At 40.1% G+C, this 19,137-nt stretch overlaps 1 protein-coding gene and 1 long non-coding RNA gene across 4 annotated transcripts in view; both read left to right on the top strand.

The window, feature by feature from the left end:
• Positions 1 to 6,373: 6,373 nt before the first annotated feature.
• On the top strand, positions 6,374 to 11,875 carry LOC141276048 (uncharacterized). Its single transcript, XR_012324931.1, has 3 exons — positions 6,374 to 8,298; positions 10,669 to 10,718; positions 11,703 to 11,875. It is a non-coding gene; the product is annotated as an uncharacterized lncRNA (long non-coding RNA).
• Positions 11,876 to 17,713: 5,838 nt separating this feature from the next.
• TFB1M (transcription factor B1, mitochondrial) overlaps positions 17,714 to 19,137 on the top strand; it is a 61,937-nt gene continuing 60,513 nt past the window's right edge. For 2 of the 3 annotated variants that reach the window (XR_004529300.2, XM_033867881.2), the window contains exon 1: positions 17,715 to 17,919. Coding sequence is in view for 2 of the 3 variants with exons in the window: in XM_033867881.2 (XP_033723772.1) it covers positions 17,787 to 17,919 (133 nt within the window). In the remaining variant the exon portion in view is untranslated. Of the gene's footprint in view, positions 17,920 to 19,137 lie in introns of all 3 variants that reach the window. The other variant, XM_033867882.2, reaches the window with a different exon arrangement.

The raw sequence follows: 19,137 nt of genomic DNA, 5'->3' as shown, positions 1-19,137 counted from the left end.
AAAAAAAAGGCATGAGTCCTTATATCTTATGGACCTTATTTCAGGTTATAGACAAACCATCTTTAATTCAGTTATTTTTCCCCTTTGAATATTTTTGCAAGAAACTTTCCCAGGTTTCTAATTCATTCCCTACATTTATTAACATGTAAATGTTAACAGCCTTCAATTTAGAGCCAAGCTACAGATCACTCTTAAAGTGTGTTCACCAGAGCCAGCCTTTGTGGAAGTAATAGCTATTACTTTAAAAATATATTTTTTAGAAAGGAAACAATGGTTAAGCGATATTCAGCAAGTTTCCTTACTGAAAGGCTTTTCAGAGCCTTTAATGTGCTAATATGCATTATGAATTTCCAAGAGAGAAACAGGTAGCACATCCCAACTCATGTGTCCATGGAATGCCTTCCACTGAGTATCTCAGGGATTCCATAAGAGCCTTTGGGTAAAGAGCTATATACATATTGACTCAGTTCCTTGGACAGAGTTTTGCATGAAACAGGTCTTTATAATTTGTTAAATGAATGAAGATATAGATTACGACTTGCAAACTCTTAAGTCTCAGACGAGAGGGGGTTGGCAAATGTCCCAGGTCTCCACTGAGGGCAGCATTAGAAGGACAGCCTCTTATTACTCAGTTTCCAGCCAACTTGTTGACATGAAATATTCCTTTTTTTTTTTTTTTGAGAAGCCAGAATTCTATATTTCTGTATGAAATTTCATATTTAAAAAAAGTTTTAATGCTATAGGTCAAACAGAACATATAGGTGACCAGTTTTCAACTTCAGAGGGCGATATTTCTCCACTTTAAAACAAAATTACAATGAAGAGTCAGGACAAGCAACTCTAATGGAGCCACCAAGAATCCGTCTGTGAAATCCACAGATGCTTTCCACCCTTTTAAGGAACCCACAGTGTCCATTTGAGGAACATTAACTCCTTCATTGCCTGGAGGTATCATCAGAAGCCCAAAAATAGATAACTCACCGAATGACACTGTCAGACCCTGAAAGAAAGAATTATTTCATTTAAGTAAGCACATTTTCTCCCTATTGAGGAAAGATCAGGTCATTCAGGAATAAAGAGCAATGGAAGAGCAATCCCATTTGAGAAAGAGCATTATTATACCAGAGACCACACTTAGAGCAGCATAATCAGACCAGAGTTTAATTACAGGTGGGACTGTCAGACGGTTTGTCTGTTTTGCCTAAAAGAAGTAATGTCACTGTTTAAAAGACAGTCAGTCAACTCTCAGGTATTTAGGATCTGATTCATCATTTTATTGGTGACCTAACACCAAATTTTGTCCTTTCTTGCTTAGAATACTTGTCCATTTCAGTGTTAATAGGTGCAGACAAATGCAGACTTATCAAGTTTATATGCCTTAAGTTGAACCAAAGATACACACGCATACACTGTACACCCAGCATTAAGTATTCTGTCGGGGTTTTTTTCCTTACTTGTGTTATTGCAGTAATGGTGCTTCATGGCTTATCCTTTGCTTGAAATTCTATTTGTATACCTTTTTTATCAGTTAGAAGTCCAACATGAATAGTGGGGGGAAAAAATTATAGCACTGGCATGTTTCTATTTTGTAAAAATCAATTGTATTTTTAAATGAAGTGTAAACTTGAAAAAGTGAGGGTTTTTTTTTACTGCTAATGGAACCATATATATAACAAAACCTCTCTAACTAGAGATAACTTGTTTCATGACCTCAACAATCTAAAACATATCCAAGAAAATGAAATTGAACTAATAAGTCTATGAGAGCCAAAACAGATGATAACAAAAAATACCACGACCTCACGTTGCCACAGCGGGTTTTCTTTAAATCATTTTGAAACACCTTCATAAATATAGTCTCATTTGGTTATTCTTAACAACATTGTAAGAAGGAAAGGGTTGGCAATATTATCCCCATTTTTCAGATGAGAAATAGAGGGTTACCATACAAGATTTCATCCAAATCAGGACATTGTTTGAGGCCCTATTAATAATGACGCCAGAACAACAAACATAAACTGGGACGATCCCAGGCAAACTGGAACATACAGTCACCCTAGAAATATGGTGGCTCAAAGCCATGTCCTTTTCTCAGAGCTTATTTGCTCCTGTAGTAGCTGACATGCCTCCCCTGTGAGGCAAGATGCTACCTGTAGCTGACAGGTGAGGGGTACAGAGTCAGCCTAGAAGGGCAGGTTTGGACCGGGAGTCTAACACAGACGAATTAGGCCAATGGTCCAAATCATGGTCACCAGGGCACTTAATGAACTTGTGGCTAATGTCCGATTCAAATGTCAGATCAGTCCCCAGATCAAACACAGTGCCCAGACTCTGAGTCAGGCAATGGAAGAGTCTTCATGTCAGGGCTTTGTTCCCCAGTATTTCCAGTGAGTAACTACTCTGTGTTTGGGCTATGGGGATTGGTCAGGAGGGATAAGAAATGATGGAGAAAAAGACAGCAAAAGTCAAGAAGGTAAGTCTGAGACAATAGAGGTAAAATTCAAAAGCAGTCCCCAATCCCAACATAGAGGAACAGAGCTTAACATTTAGGGACATGGACCGGGCGTGTAAGCCGGAGCTTATCGGGAAGCAGCAGCTCCTAGGGCATTCACCAGGGCTAGGGACCTGAGGACCAAATATCAGATTTAGAGCACTAATACTAAACCCAGGAATGAGGCTTCTAATTTCTGCTAGGCTAGCAGCTAGGGGAAATCTTCAGAAAAAAGAAAGGAAGAACAGAGAGTCTCATAGGAGCCCCAGTTCTGACCAGTTCATCATCTGATCATCTTGGTATCGACAGCAAGTGGCGAATGGGATGCTGCTGGACCCAGGCATTCTCATAGTCAGAGACCTGTTGACCAACTGACATCTGGGAAGAGGCAGATGCCCTTGAATGAGTGAACAAAGACCTGCATGGGTTAAGCAGGATTCTGAGTCCCAGTAGTTCCTGAGGGCCCTTGGTTAGATGGTACCTAATGGGCTTCTTGGCTCTAAAATTGGTTTTAAATGGTGAACCTTAACCTTCTTTTTCACAAAGGTTAAATTATATGCTGTTTAAAAAGGCGTGGCCATATGTAATAGATCTTAGAAAGATGATCTGTCCAAAATGATTAACATGGAAAGACTTTTTGCTTTAAGAGTAAGCCCCCTGGGCTACTCAGAAGCTTCAATTATCCAGACTGAAGCATTCAAACATGTCTGAGAGCCTGAATTCCAGTGCAACCGAGTACTGTTTTGCTTAAAAAGATTAGGAACCCTCCCAAATTAGCATATATCTAAACACTTCTTAGTCTCCATTTGAACTTCCCACTACTGAGTTGTGACGCCTGGGGTAGCTTCCTGAAATGCTCTGGGTCTCCTATTTTCATCTGGAAATGAGGGGATTAGACTCCTGAGATCAGGGCTCAACACACTATAACCCACCAGCTAAATCCAGTCTGATATCTGTTTTTGTAAATAAAGTTTTATTGGAACAGAGACACCCTCAGCCATTGACATATTGCCCTTGGCTGCTTTAAATCTACAATGGCGGAGTTGAATAGTTAAAACACACACTGTATGGCTCACAAAGCCTAAAGTATTTATTACATGACAGAATATTTACTACTTTGCAGGAAAATGTTTGCCCTTACCTGACCTAACTATTCTTGATTTTATAAATATAGACAGACAGATATACAAGTATGGAAGTCCATATATATATAATTTTTAAAATGTTCCTATTATTGGTGATTTCACTTCCTCAGAGGTTAGGCTTCTCATTTATTCCCCATCTCTCTCTGCTTCTCTCTAGCATTTGCTTACTTATCACAGCAATCACCTCTCACCTTGCTAGAAAGATTCTTCCTATCGCTTCATTTTGTGTCTGCTGTTCTCTCCCTCTCTCTCTCTCCCCTTCTCATTAAAGAGAGGGATAACCCCATATAACTAACAATTAACCCCATATAACTAACAATGCTTAAAATTATTTTTAAAAGACAAAGTGGGGGCTTCCCTGGTGGCGCAGTGGTTGAGAATCCGCCTGCCGATGCAGGGGACGCGGGTTCGTGCCGCGGTCCGGGAAAATCCCACATGCCGCGGAGCGGCTGGGCCCGTGAGCCATGGCCGCTGAGCCTGCGCATCCGGAGCCTGTGCTCCGCAGCGGGAGAGGCCACAACAATGAGATGCCCGCGTACCGCAAAAAAAAAAAAAAAAAAGAAAGAAAGAAAGACAAAGCCCTTTGAAAATACTGTGACATGGTCTTTAAAACAAAGTAACTTTCTAAAAATAAAGCAAACAATACCAAAGTGGAGGAACTCTCTCCCTTCAACTAGCTCTCTTTCCTTTCAACGTCTTGCAGAAGGTCCTGAATGCACGCCCACCTGCTGCGGTGTGTGGAAATGTCATGCTTGGTTTCGTCCACTTGTTTCTCTGCTTTCACCTCATTCTTACACCGTCAACTTTAAATTTCAGCTTTCCGTTTTCACGTTTATCTGCTGCACTGCTTCCCAAACCAGTGTGCCTGACCTTTCCCACATCACTTCCTGCTGGTTATTTTTCATGTTTTCATAGTCTCCTGATCATAATGGAAGTATTTTGGCTAAATCTTCTCTATCTGAAAATGTCTCCTATACCTTTGACTCCTTTTTTCTCCTAAATCATTTTAAATCACATCACAAAGTTCTATTTTTACCTTTTCTTTAAATATAGTTACCTCTGAGCATTAAAGGACTCCCACTTCTTTCCCTTGACGATCCCTGTATAGCATACCCACTTGGGCTACTGGTTATTTATCCTTTAGCAGTCAGCACTGGGGCTCCTTTCCCAGTCTGCTGCCATTAGGAGAACTAAAGCAGAACATTGAAACAAACCACAATGTGAATGTTTCTCTGTAGTGAATCTGAGAATGAGCAATCAACCTCCACTGATAACAAAGCACCATACATCCCATAATTATAGTCATGCCTGCTGTAATGCGGTGCTGGTGAGGGGAGGAGATGGAGTCAGCTGAGAAAGTCTTTGTGCAGTTTAGTTGAGCATCACTCTTTAAACTGCATTATCCACACCGACGATGTATATTCAGTACTAATCAAAAAGGGAGCTAAGATTTGGGCAAGAGCATTTTAATCCTGCAGCACCTCAAATCCTATGTAGGTTAAATAACTAAAGATAAAAAACTAACCTTGACCACTCAGTGTATGATAGTTCCCATGAATGCTAAGTACTTTCTAGAATTATCTCTTGTAATCCTGCCCCAAACCACTGCCTACGTGCTTTAGGTTGTACACTGCACAAAAGTAGCAAATCTAAGGAGACTGTCACATCATAGCCATCTTATGATTCTGTAATTTTTTTGTATTTTTATCATAACTTTGTTAACTTCAGAGATGAGTGAGCTATATATTTATTAAGGCAGTTTTGTGGCAGATGACTATAAAATGTCTTTTTTCAATAGGATTGGAATATTATCACTGTCTGATTGGACTTACGAAAGAAGAATATGTTTGATTATTAAAATATCTTGATGATCTAACAAAATTCAAAGTAACCTATGTTTCTAAATAAGAAATTGCTTTTCTCACTGAATTACTGCTTAGTATCTTAACATTTTATAAAAATCTCTATCAGTGTCAATACACTGCAGTTCACATACTCTGCCATGCGTTTTTTGTGCCAAGTGGGATTGTAGAGTTCCTATTTTAAACATATAGGCACTTTCATTATGATACAAATAACTAGGTAGTAACTAATATTAATTTAGCATTAATAATATACAGTGAGTATTAAATTGATATAAATTAGAGATTACTATGTAATGATCTGCTAATTACATTAGAGCACTTGTTTATTTGTTGCTATGGAAATTTCATAATTAACTGCTATTAAACTTTTGGGATTGTTACATATCTTGTATTTTTAAATTTAATTTTTTAATTATTGTGATTAAAAATTCAAATCATGTATTATATTGTTGAATAATTTGATTTCTATTATTTATTCAGAATTATTTTATGTTTGTATCATTGTAATTAATGAGAAATATATACTATACTAACTTCAAAAAGATGTTTTACTTGAGAGTGGGAACCTTTCTCTAATTTAGGCCAAGATGTCCTGTGAGCTAGCAGCAGCCCTGATTCCTCCACCAACCCTATGATGGAGAAGATATTATTATTTTTCTCTCTTTACACATGAGGAAAGAGAGGCTTAGAAATGTTAAATAATTTGCTCAGTGTCAGAGATAGCAAGTTATGAGCACAAGAATAAGCTAAAATCGGGAGTGACCATGACTGTTTTGCTCACCACTTGGATCTCTATGCTTAGCACAAAGCATAGGTCATTAAATTCCTTTCAAATGGCTGAAAGAACCATGTGGCTTTGAGCAAATTACTTAAACTTTCTTAGTCTCTCTTTCCTCAACTGTTAACAAAAAAAACGGTTAATAACAATACCTGCCTCAAAGGTCATGGTGAGGCTTACCTAACGGCAGCATTGTAGAGAACTAAGCACTCAATACACAGTAGCTATTCATGCCATTATTTCCTGCAATGGCTACAGGCTACAAGAATTAGTCTCTATTTTCAAATTGGTTGGAGTCCTATTAAGAAAAAGAAGACATTCACACAAATAATTAAAACGCTGCAGAATTTGAGTTTATCAGATTAGCCAATAGAAGGCCAAGCCTAAGGCAAAAAGTGTGAAATAACCAACATTCAGGACACCTTATCTACATTCTCTCTCCCCTGGGGTCCCTCAGGAGCTCTACTGCTTGACTAGCTGGCAAGTGGAGTAGGTTGCCTACTACTACTGAGGAGAATCACCTGAGTGTTGCCCTTCCTCCCTCCACAAGGGGGACTCTACTCCCTCCTCCAGTGTCCTCCAGGATGGGGATGTGTGTGTGTGTCCCTGCAGGACATTTGGTCCATAAGACATTTAGTCCATACCAAAGGTCCTTGAAATTTTTTCCTATCCAAAACATCCTTGAACATGTTCGGTCGACGCCCAAAGGTTTTAGACAGGATCAAATTTCAAGGACCTTTTGTCTCCATGGCCATTTGGGGCAGAACCAAATGTCTCCTAACTGTGTGTGCAGGAAGGTAGGGACCATTTGAAGAGTCAGTTGTTCATTTCCATTCTTCCTGCCCATCTCAACTACATTAAGTACCCAATTAAGGTTCATGAATGAATGAAAGAAAGGGGAATGAAATTACATACAAAACAGCAGAGATGTAGAAGAGACAAGTACGCAAGAGGAACCATGGGGAGGCAGTCCACAAGTCCAGAACATAAATCTGTTCAGAGGGTTTTCAGAAGATAGATCAAAGGAAGTAAAACCTGCACCAGGGGCAGCTCTGGTCTGTTTAGCCTTCAGCCACTTCATAACTTACTTGCAGCCCCTACCCTCGGATCTGTTTTGACAGGAGATCTTTAAATGTTGGGGGGAAATCACTTAACTGCTATCTGATTCTTCGTCTGTAAAATAGAGCTAATGACACTGACCTTCCTCCTAGAGCTATTGTGTGGGATAATTAATTAATAATTGCAGACTCCTTTGAGAGTATAAAGTGCGACATAAATGCTAAGCATTATTTCCATACAGTCTCTGCTGGCTCTTCGAAAGTGCATTCTGGTCCCGTGTCTTTGATCTGCTGTTATCACCTGAAACAGAGCAAACAAAGCCTTTGTGTCATTAAGCAAATGCATAATGAATGCTATTCATTGTTAAAGGTTACTTAGCGCTCTAACTTTCTTTTTCTTTTGAATAGGGACATCCTCCTGTGAGAGGATTATGTAAGCTAATAGCTAATGTATCAAAGGAAAGGGGAGAAAAGAAGCAGCCATGGCAACCAAAGCCACAAGGCCCACGCTTCGGCCTTCAGAGGAAACCTGTGTCCACCTCAGAGGGAGGATAAGAAAGAAAACCAGAGGGGAAGATGAGCAGAGGAGTCAGTGGTGGCAAATGGCAGGCCAGGGCCTGTGTCTCCTCCCACCGTCTCTCAGCTTATCACGTTGAATACGAGATGCCATGTGCAATATGGGAGGGTGAAGGATTCATGCAAGAGTCAAGTTTCTCCATCGTTGCCCTTTTCCACAAGCTCCTCCATCTTCACTGGTGCTTTACTGGGGAGATTGTTTTTCTTTTGAATATAACCTTTTCTAGAGATAGAGGTGGGCAGCGCTGCAATCAGAAAGCCTTTATCCACCCCTGCGTTCCTACTGATGCTCGTTTATCTCCGCAGAAACGGACCTCGACTCGAAGCCCTGCAGATACCAGTGCAGTTCATTTACTCCAGAAGCAATCGTCCCAAGGTTTTAAAGGTAAGCTAGGTGGCCTGATAGAGACACACTCTCCTATAAAATGGGGAAAAGCTCAAAACTTATAGATTTGTTCCTTTTATTTAATATTAAAATATTGGAACAAAATTACAATTCCCTTATGTGTTTCCTTTAGATTCAGACCAAAGAAATATTGCGTTCATTGATTTGGTTTAGATTTTGTGGTTTAGACTTTTATGCTGCAACGCAGTTTTAAGGTATTCGGTTATTTTACAAGTTAAATCTTGAAATGTTAGGGTTAATTTTTAAACCATGTTTTCCAAAAACTATATAAATGTACAGTGTACTCCTCTCCCTCTATTCCTTTAAATAATACCCAAAGCACAACTCTCACGTCCCCCTCTATGTTTTACTGCCTTGACTATAGAGATTTTATGTCTCTTATTTGGCATTGCTGTTTATTGTCATTCCTCCATAATTCTGGGAGGTTTTGCCGACCTGATTTTATTTCAGTATCCTTTGGAAAATCTATCTTCACTATGCTTAGTTAACTCAAACTTCAGCACTATTGGAAAAAGCTAGAAAATCTTTCTTAATGTAGAACAAGATCACCACCAAGTGGCCAGGCTGGTCTTCCCTCTGTGCATCCTTCCAGATTTCCCCACACACACGCACATTTTTATTTCATTGGATTATATAGAACAGAAATGTCCCTAAAGATAGCTAACCCAGCCCCTTCATTCTTCAGATGAGAAAATGGAAGGTCAGAAAGGTGAATTTCTTTGATCAAGCCCACAATGCCTCATGACATGCTACACTCTTCATTTTTTCAACAACAGTGCCTCACACCTGGGATTGAACTTCAGGGTCAACCAATCCAACTCTCTATCCTACAGATGGGGAAACTGAGGCACAGAGTAGGGAAATGGCTTCTCAAGGATCACAGAGCTGCTCAAATTTGGACAAGAACCCAGCTTTATTAACTTAGCCTGGCATTCATTCTCCTACAAGACCAGCCCCATGTAAAAATGTTTTCGTTTGACGCCTTGATTTATCATAACTCTAGTCTTAATAGGTGACAACAGTATCTGAGAATGAAGTGGTCAATTTTTCCCTTCTTCAAAATAAGTCCACATCAGAGGAGCCCTTTGAAAGGCAAACTTCATTCTCATGAACGAACTGTTCCTTGTGGACAGGTATAAAAATATTTCACCACTTTTGTTTATATGATATTTAGGAGGTGATGAATTTCAGTGAAGGGAATTAGAAATTCCAAGTGTATTCTTTTTTTTTCCCAGTACGTGGGCCTCTCACTGTTGTGGCCTCTCCCACTGCGGAGCACAGGCTCCGGACGCGCAGGCTCAGCGGCCATGGCTCACGGGCCCAGCTGCTCCGCGGCACGTGGGATCCTCCCGGACCAGGGCACGAACCCGTGTCCCCTGCATTGGCAGGCGGACTCTCTACCACTGCGCCACCAGGGAAGCCCTCCAAGTGTATTCTTTTGGCTTAAGGAAAATAAATACTTATCTCTAGCTCAGAACGTCTTGATTCTACGGTTTGATTGCAGGCATTAGAGAACTTTCTTTGGCAAGTTGGGATGCGTCCTCATTGTCTTTGGACTCCCTTCCCTCTAACTTCAAAGTCGTTGTAATAAAATAAGAAAGGTCCACAACACTGAAGATTCCTTATCACTCTGAAAAACTCTGAGTTCCTAAGTTCTCAGGGGGAATAGGGTTTGCACAGGGCAGCAGGTGCTGTGAGTTCCTGCCCCACCCCGTGTCCCTGTATCCTCCTAAGTTTACCTGCAGCTGTGATTCCAGGCGGACTGACAGCTTCCCGCCTCCACTGCTGTCCTCCATTTTGAGGGCTTGGGGCAGCTTCCCCAGCTTCTAGTGGGAAAACTATGAGCTAGGCTTCACAAAGTTTTTCAACGTGTCCTCAGCGAGATTGAGGCTTAGTTGTCCTAGAGCCCTAGCATTAAACTACTCTTTAACCACATTTAATTAACTTTTCTCCCTTTCCCATCACAGGTTTCCCATTTCCTCCTCTGTCCTTCCTGGAATTACCTCCCATATAACCTACCTGCATCCACATCTTTGCCTCAGGATCTGATTTTGAGGTGCTACAAGCTACGATATTCATACTGTAAAGAAGCCCTGGTTCTGCCTTGGTGGCAGGACTGGTCCTCTAATAACAGTGTCTCCCAGAGGTCCTTCAGCCTGGCCCTTGTTCCTGCACATGGCAGATAAGCCGTGAAGCTTGGGAAGTTGAAGCGACAGGCCTCGACTTGAAAAAACCTCTTGCAAGGCCCTGGGAGGGTCCCTGGAAATATACTCACATGGTTGTGCGTTTTTGTAAAATTTGCAAACGTAAGGCATTTTAACCACAGTTAAGACCATTGTCTCTGTCCAGGTGATGTTCTGGTGGCCGAGACCACTTTGGGAGTCTGGCGAAAGTGGAAGGTGAGTTAGGAATACATATTTTAATTGAACTTTGGAAAGATGTTTTAGAACATTTCAGTAAAACAAATGCAAAATTATAGACTCCTGATTTGTGTGAATATGGAGTATGCTTTCTGTTATCTTTAAATTTGTGTATTTAAAGAGCTGAAAGAAAATTTAGATTAAAAAATAGTAAGAAACAAAAGCAATAGAGTGATAAATAGAGCAATAAAGTCAATAGAAATTATTCTTATATCAAGAAGTGAATTGCAACCAGAAAATTCATCATATCAAATGCAGTAATTTATTAAGAGGAATAAATAAATTGAGTAGAAGTAAGGAATAGGTTTATGGACTATTTGATAACCCAATTAATAAGGAGAAGTGAATCATATGAATACATTGGAAAAAATTAAATATCTTGATTATCTGACACCAAATACTGACATCAGTGACTCTAATACGAACTCATAATACGTCATTACAATGAGGATGCCTATGACAAATTTGTTAACGAGTGTCATCAATTCAAAGGATTTAAGATTAGACACAGCACAAAAAAACTTGAAATGCCCTATATACAGATCATATACGCAAAAAGCTTAAAAGAGATTTTCCAAATTTGACAACAATCCTATTTACGTGACATTGCCAATAATGAGTTTGAAGCTGCAATAAATGTCTCTAAACTATCAAAAATGAAAACCAAGTTTTAATCAATCAGAGTGGAGGAAACACTCAATTATCTTTCTATTCTCTCTATGGAAGATATTCTCAAAACCTCCTCACATGAAAAAACCACCAAAGAATTTGCTTCCAAAAGTGTCAGGGAAAAATTAGGAAAGCAATTTGAAAGGAGTTAATTCGTAAAAACATTACATTACTTTTCAGATGTTGTGATGTGTGTGCTATTTGTCATGCTTGTAATTTCTTTCATTATTCCAAATAAATAATGACTCTCATATCTAATTTTATATTCATCATTTTTTATTCTTTTTCTTAAAGAAAGCCTCCCAAGTTGTATAAGCTTCCATGTCTTCCCAAGGCTCCTTCTAACAGTGAACATGATATACGAGACCTTAATCCTGCAACAGAAAAGAAGCAAAATGCTCTGTCTTCCACTTAATATACAAGAATGGAAATGTATCATGAGACGTCCCAAAATCAATTCATTTAAGAGAGTGAGAAAACAGTATATGATCTTTCTGTTATGACACGAATCATTATATTTTACAATAAATTAAGTTGGGACTCTATACATTTATTCAAGAAAAGAATTACCCACCTACTGTATGTGATAGTGACCTACACTGCTGGCATTTCCAAAACTTAGAAGGAAAGAAAAATGTCACATGAGTTAGTCATCACAGGGGAATGAAGGAAAACTGACAGAGACCTTGGAAGAGTAGACCCTGATACACTTCTTAGGCTTAGGGGACAATAAGAAAATAAGACAGTGTGTTACAAACTGCAGGTCAGAATCCATCATTGAGCAGTAGAAACTAATATATTGTAACAATCATTTTTTTAGAAAAAAAAGATAAATGATTAAAAAAGAATAGACTAGGAAATAGATTGGATCACACATAGTTAGGTTAAGTGTTCTATGAAACGTCTGCGTGTGACAGTATGTGTGTACAGGGTTACAATGTAAAAGGCATTTTTTTACTGTGGATCACAGTCTAAAAAGTTTGAAAAGTATATAAAAGGGATATGGAGTGGCTGCATATTTCAGCATAAGAGAATAAGAATGACAGAAACGGTTACCAGAGTTCAGGTTGATTATTTGTGGCAGATTATTTGTAAATTCACTGGAATTTGGGAGGCATTTTTAATAGAAATAATAGTTTAAGTCATGATTGGATTCCTGAGTGAAACCACAAAAGCTTATTAACTCAAAATATAATATATAAATTATAGTATGATATGGTACAATGTGATAAAATATGGTTAATATAATGACACTGTGTAATATAATGAACACAATACAATATAAATTAATGATTACAGTTATTACAGCCCTAAGCCAGCACTCTCATTTCCCTCCCCACTGTCTCTCCCATGTGCAAGTCTCATGAGCAAACTGTTTTTTATATAGTCTACAATTACAGGATTTCAGTCACAATACTATGTGTATACACTTCAAAACATGATTTAGCATTTTGTAATGATAATTTAATACTTTGTTTTGCACTGGCACTTGATTTGGTTTAATATAACTGTTACCTAAACCTTTCTGCCTAATTAGAACCACTCATCCTTCCTTGCCCTCACAAAAGAACAACAGAAGTATTGAATAGGCTAAATTAAAGGCCCTTGGGGTTACATGGGGCTCACCCAAATAATCGACGATTGGACAGTTTAGGAGAGGGGAAGTATAGTATGACAGAGGAATATGGTAAATTCAACGGCAGTCTGAAGGCACTGGGCTCCAGGTGGGCCACAAGGGAAAGGACAGGGTTCCAACAGAGCTGCTCTGGCCCTCCTCCTCTGACCAAGCCCCTCCATCCTTCTTCCTTCTGTTTTCACCAATCCCTTCTCAGCTGGAGGAATAGGCAGCCCGCTGCTGTGAATTACAACTCACTAACTTGTACCGACAAGAATGAGGATCCCAGGCCAGGTATGTGCCTGCCGGCACTGCCATGCTCCTATGGCCTCGGCCTACACTCTTTGGTCTTTGGGGCTTGAGCTAGAGATGGGCAAGGAGAGGGAACCTAGAACAGAGAAAGAAGGAACAGATGTGGCCTGACTGAGGGTCTAGTCCACCCCGTAGTCCCTTTGCTGGGGAGGGACAGGGAGTTGTCACCGAGATGCCCAGGGAGACCCATTTACTGGCTGTTCACAGGGTCTCCTCATTCACAGAGCAGTTTGTTCCCACGTAAATTTTTTAATGCATGGAAAAGCCTTAAATGCAAATGTATTCATATTCACAGTTTTATTTATTCTTAACCTTTTTTTCTCCCAATTAAATGTTGAGGCTTAAACTAATAAACAACTGATATAATACAAGCTAATTATTTTTGCAATGCCTTTAGCATATGTTGACTTCTTCTTCATTCACAAAAAGATCTGCTTTATTCCGTAGGAAAAATCCCTACCCCCAGCTCTGAGTCATCCTGAGTGGTAAGGGTTGCCTGCTCTCACCACCTCATTAGGATACTTGACAACAGTTCACAGATCTTTGGGGATAATCAGCGGGCTTTCAAATACTGCCTGTAACAGTGATAAACACTATATTTTTTAAAAATAGTGTAACTCTCACATGGTTCCCTCAGGCAATTAGCCTGTGTTGCTTGCCATCATTGCCCTGCTTCCATCTGCAAAGAGTAAGCATTTGGTCTGTCTGCTCAGAATTACCATGTATTCCCTTCTTCCCTCTAGGTAGGTCACTAGATTCCTTTGTGAACAGTGGGCATCAAACAGTCAATGTTTAATGACTGTTAAATGACAAACAGTCATTAAAAAAAAAAACTAAATAGTGCAACATGTATCTCAACATTTCTCTAGAGCATGGAGTCATGTCACATGGAATATTATAAAATACTATCAGAAAAGGGCGCTCTACATACCATAATAGTCATTTGAAAAACTTCAGTTTGGCAATTCCTGGCCACATTTAATTTTCTCTGAAAATTCCCACATGGCAGAAACATACTGCTTTTTGTGGCTTTCAAGTCTCTTTCAGGGAACTGTAAAATGACCACCTTTTAGAATTAGCACTTTTTCTGTGAATAGACACTAAGTTACTTATACCAAACAAAGTCACCTATGCATTTTCATTAAAATAATACTAAAATGATAAGTAATTTTCCCATATAACCATTCTGGGATTTATGAGGATTAGAACTCTGTACTATAGTTTAGTAGAAATCACTTGCAGTTCTTCATCTGCACTGATAGGTGGGGCTAGGAATTTCTGTATTAATTATAATATTTTAGCATATTAAAATTTGTATCTAGATGAAGCAGATACTTCAAAGCTTCAAAACTCATGAAACTGCATACGTCTCTTTTAAGGGATAAAACTGTTTGCAATAATATGTGAAATACACTACTAAAACACCCCCTGCTGATTTCATAGGCTTTGCAGGGAGTTATGCAAAATTTTCTGAAAACTAAAAGACTGAGGATGAGATATTTATGATGATAAAAATTAGATCTCAAGAACTATTAGAAACTTGGAAGATTCTCTTAAGGTGGAATTTTTAAATTCAGTTCAGCAACTATTTAATACACACCAGAGGTAAAAGAGCCTAGCCGAGTCAGAAGATTGGAGTTTGAGCTGTGCCCTTGCTGGCAGCATAGCAGGGCACACTGAATATCTTTATAAACCTCCACCACGGAATTGAAATGAGAATTAACTGAAGTAACTGTTTTGGGAATAAAAGGTCATCACCTCTCAAATATTGATTATTAAGACAGCATGGCATAAGACAATAATTCTCATATTTAGATGTGGAAACAAATTCTTCGGAATCCACCAATTCTCCATGTAAATTTGTTTTTGCCGTTTAAATTTTTGTTGTTTTTATGCTAATGTTAATCTTTTAAAAAGTTCACGTGAGCACATTCTGGATCATCTGAATACCCTCCTTCTAACTGCCATGCAACATGTGTACTCATGATAGCATTAGTGCCAAGTAATTGGACTTCATTTGTTTCGAAGCTAATGAAAACAGACACAAGCTGACTTAACACGTAGCTTTCATATTCCTCCAAGATAAAGGCAAGCGACAATGGCAAAACTTCTGAACGAAGATTTGGTGGTAGTTTGGATCCAGAAAACTGATGAGAAAATTCCATCATTACGTGGTACACTATAGCATTTGGCAAAGCTGAACTTAAAAAAACAGAATCCTGCCAGTCTGCATCAAGAGCAGTGATTTAACATCATGCCTCATCTGTACTGCTTTTGTAGCTTTAAATATGTATTCACTGTAGTTGTGTTTTAGTTAGTCATATGAAAACTATAAATTCAAGTTTATATTCATATTCAGATTCTATATATTTAAAATAAGATTATTTTAAAATTAACATACATTAATTAAATAATTAACTTTAAAATAATTTAATCCTTGAGGGGTGTGGACAAGATCAGAACTCAGAAAAGAAAGAACTCAGGTTAAGTCTTCTCTCTAAGTCAAATGACCTCATCTCCCTCTATTTCTTCACAGAAATAAGGATAATAATCTCATCCACATAGGACTGTTGTGAGGAATAAATGAAACTGAATATAACTGTGAATGAATACCTTCCCAGCCCTTACTGTGGAAAGTAAGGGCTCTGAATCAAGGGTCTAGACTTTCAGCCTACATTTCTGTGCCACTTTGGGCAAATCACCTCACCTTTATGGGAGTCACTTCCCAATTTTCTAAAGCTAGGAGGTAGATCAGATCAGATTATCTTACAGTTCCTTTTAATATAGCTATAACAGCAGGTGGCTGGGTTTTCCGTTGGGATTTCAATGGACTCCTCATTTCCAAATCATACCCACAGTTACTTGGCTTTGCATTAGATTTATTTTAAATTTACTATTCTGAGAAATATAAAATTTTATCATTCACTTGTGACCAATGAGCAATTCACAAAAAAACAGGGTTAGAAAAGCTAAATTCTCCCATCTATCAGAGAGATTTTTAATATCTTTCTTTGCTTTGTTGTTTTCCATCCTAGGCAAGTCATATGACCTCTCCACTGCACTGCTTAAAAAGCAGGCTCTGGACACAGAATTGTGAATTTAAATCCTGACTCTACCACTTTTTATCTGGGCAGCCTAGGGCAAATTGCTGAGCCTCTCTAAGACTTAATCTTTTGTAACAATTAAGGAGATGATGGTCCTAAAGCACTCGGCTGTGAAGCCTGATACTTTGGAAAAGCTCAGTGAATGTTAGCTATTATCAGTATTATCATGTTTAATTTTCCTTCCCTTTCATCCTTCGTTTTCCAGTTGCTACAAAGGGAGGCTTGCAGGATGAAGGGGCAATAAGAAAAGTCTGGGGAGCTATGCAAGAGGCGACAAACAATACTCAATTCGTAGGCAGATTAGCAGAAAGAGCAGCCACCACACGCATCAGGAAACTTAGATTGGATCTGGGTTCTACAGTTTTCTAGCTTTGTGAGTTTCATTAGGGTATCTCACCTCTCTAAAGTTTTTGTTTCCTCCGCTCTAAACGGAGGCTAGTAATATTTACCCTATTTATTTCACAACACTGTTAGTGAAAGGTTCAAAAACAAGTATTTTATATATACACGAAAACACTTCCTAAAGCCTAAAGTACTAAACAAAGCGGTTTTTCTAATTGATGACATTTTGAAGGGACGGGAGTTGGGTTCTACTCTGGCTCTCTCACGAACAAGCTGTGCTGACGTTGTTTAACTCCTCTGGGCCGCATTCACCTGCCAGATAATTATAGCAATAACTGCCATCTTTGACTGCGGCTTTACCACACAGCATGCACTGCTCTACGTTCTGGATCTACACGCCAGGTGACCTCTCTCAGCGCCACAATTTTAAAGCAGATATTATGTTCACTTAACAGATTAAAAGAAAAATAGTAACAATAAGGCCAAGAGAAGTTAGAAACCTGCTACCCCGCACCTGCAGTGCTGAAGTTCTAAAAACACCTAACCATAAGAGACTTATTAGCAATCAACAGTCTTGCCTCTAATCACCCGCGACCCCTCACAGAGAGGCTGTAGGTACGCCCATCCACCTGGAGAACTTCATCCACCAATCCCTGGATCCGACCCTCCCCGTTCCTGCCCAGGCCCCGCCTCGCCCCGCCCCCGCCCCGGGCCGCTCCGGCCACCGCCCAACCACTAGAGGCCCGGCGCCGTAGACGCCTCCCCCGCCCTCACGTGCGGAAACCAGCGTGTACCCAGACCTCACCGCGCTTAACCGGACGGGGAGCATGCGCCATGTGTGCGCCTGGACTTCCTGTTCGCGTCCCATCGCTTCCGGCGGGGTACGTCTGACCAATAAGGCAGGCCCGGAGGCGGGCCATAGTGCTACCCGGCTCTTCGCCCACCTTCACTTAAGGAACCGCGGGGAAGGACCTGCGTGAGACCTGTGCGGCGGGGTCGGGGCTCATGGCCGCGTCCAGGACGCTCGGCACTTTCCGTCTCCCGCCGTTACCCACGATTCGAGAAATCATTAAGTTGTTTAGACTGCAAGCCGTGAAGCAGCTATCCCAGAATTTTCTCTTGGACTTGAGGCTGACAGGTGGATGGCTTATTAGTGCTCCCCGGATGTCTTCCCCCCGCGTCCCTGGGGCGTGGGTCGGGGGCGGGTCGCGCGGACCCTGCGGGCGGGTGACGGGGGTCAGGCACAGGCGTGTAATGGACTTAAGTCAGGCCCTTTTGCCGCTTTGAACTGAAAGAACTCCGGAGTCCCGCCGCCCAGGGGAGGTGGAATGCGTTGTTTGCTCAGGGGTGTTTGCCGTGGGCTCTTGAAGGCAGGTTGTGCGGACGCCGAGCAAACACTAGGCGTAGAAGGGTTCGCGTTTCCTGAAAGGCGGTTTTGGAATTCGAGTCTCGGTGTGTTAACAATACGAAATACACTGCACGTGTTGACTAGGTTGGCTTTTTATGCAGTTAAATTAGAGCAGGGATTTTATCAGTAACAGTGTCGGAAGAGTGTCAGTTTCATGGGATTCGTTATTTAAACTTTTACTTGTTGAGTCTAATCCTCGAGGATTTTAGATTAAACCAGCCCCTATGTGCTAGAGCTGAAGATGGGATATGGGAGTGAGCAAGGCGAAGCCTGTCCCCAAGGAGCTTACATTTTAGTCAGTTTACATTCCCACTCCTGAAGTAACATTTAAGTACAATAAAATTCACCTGTTTGAAGCGCACAGTGTGATACGTTTTGACAAACGTGTATATTCGTTTAACCTCTACCACCGTTTCTGAGTGTTGGTCGTTCTAAAAGCTGAGACTTCAATAATACGATGTATATCAAATGTGTCCACTAGTTCACGGTTGGAGTACTTAACGTTTCTGAGGTTTTGATATTTCATTCTGTTTGGCCCCTCTTCAGAAACTGAAAGGATCAGTAGATCACACCCCGAAAGTTCATCTGTTAAATGAAGTACAGTCCACAAAGCATGGATAGGATGTTTTATCTTTTGGACATAGAATAGCAGTGTGGACAGGCCAGTAGCAGTATAACTGGGTAAAAATAGCTTAATGTGGTTTCAGTTTTCTCGTCTTAATTCGAGGAGAGCTCTACTATAAGAGCTTTAAAAGGTTACCCACCTCTCAGATTCTTTGCTTCTGGTAGTAAACCAGGACCAACCTTTTCTACTAGTCATTAGCCACATTCTAGGTATAGAGCACCGTTTTCAGGACTGAAAATACAGGTCTTTAAATTTCCAAAAGAATCCTTCATGTACATTTTTTCATGTGAGTCTTTATTCACCTTTAGGAATGAATCCTGGAA

This window comes from Tursiops truncatus, chromosome 12 (genome assembly GCF_011762595.2).
Source record: "Tursiops truncatus isolate mTurTru1 chromosome 12, mTurTru1.mat.Y, whole genome shotgun sequence".
Classification (NCBI taxonomy): Eukaryota; Metazoa; Chordata; class Mammalia; order Artiodactyla; family Delphinidae; genus Tursiops; species Tursiops truncatus.
Note: the sequence above shows the minus strand (reverse complement) of the source record. Positions and strands in the feature narration are given on the sequence as shown.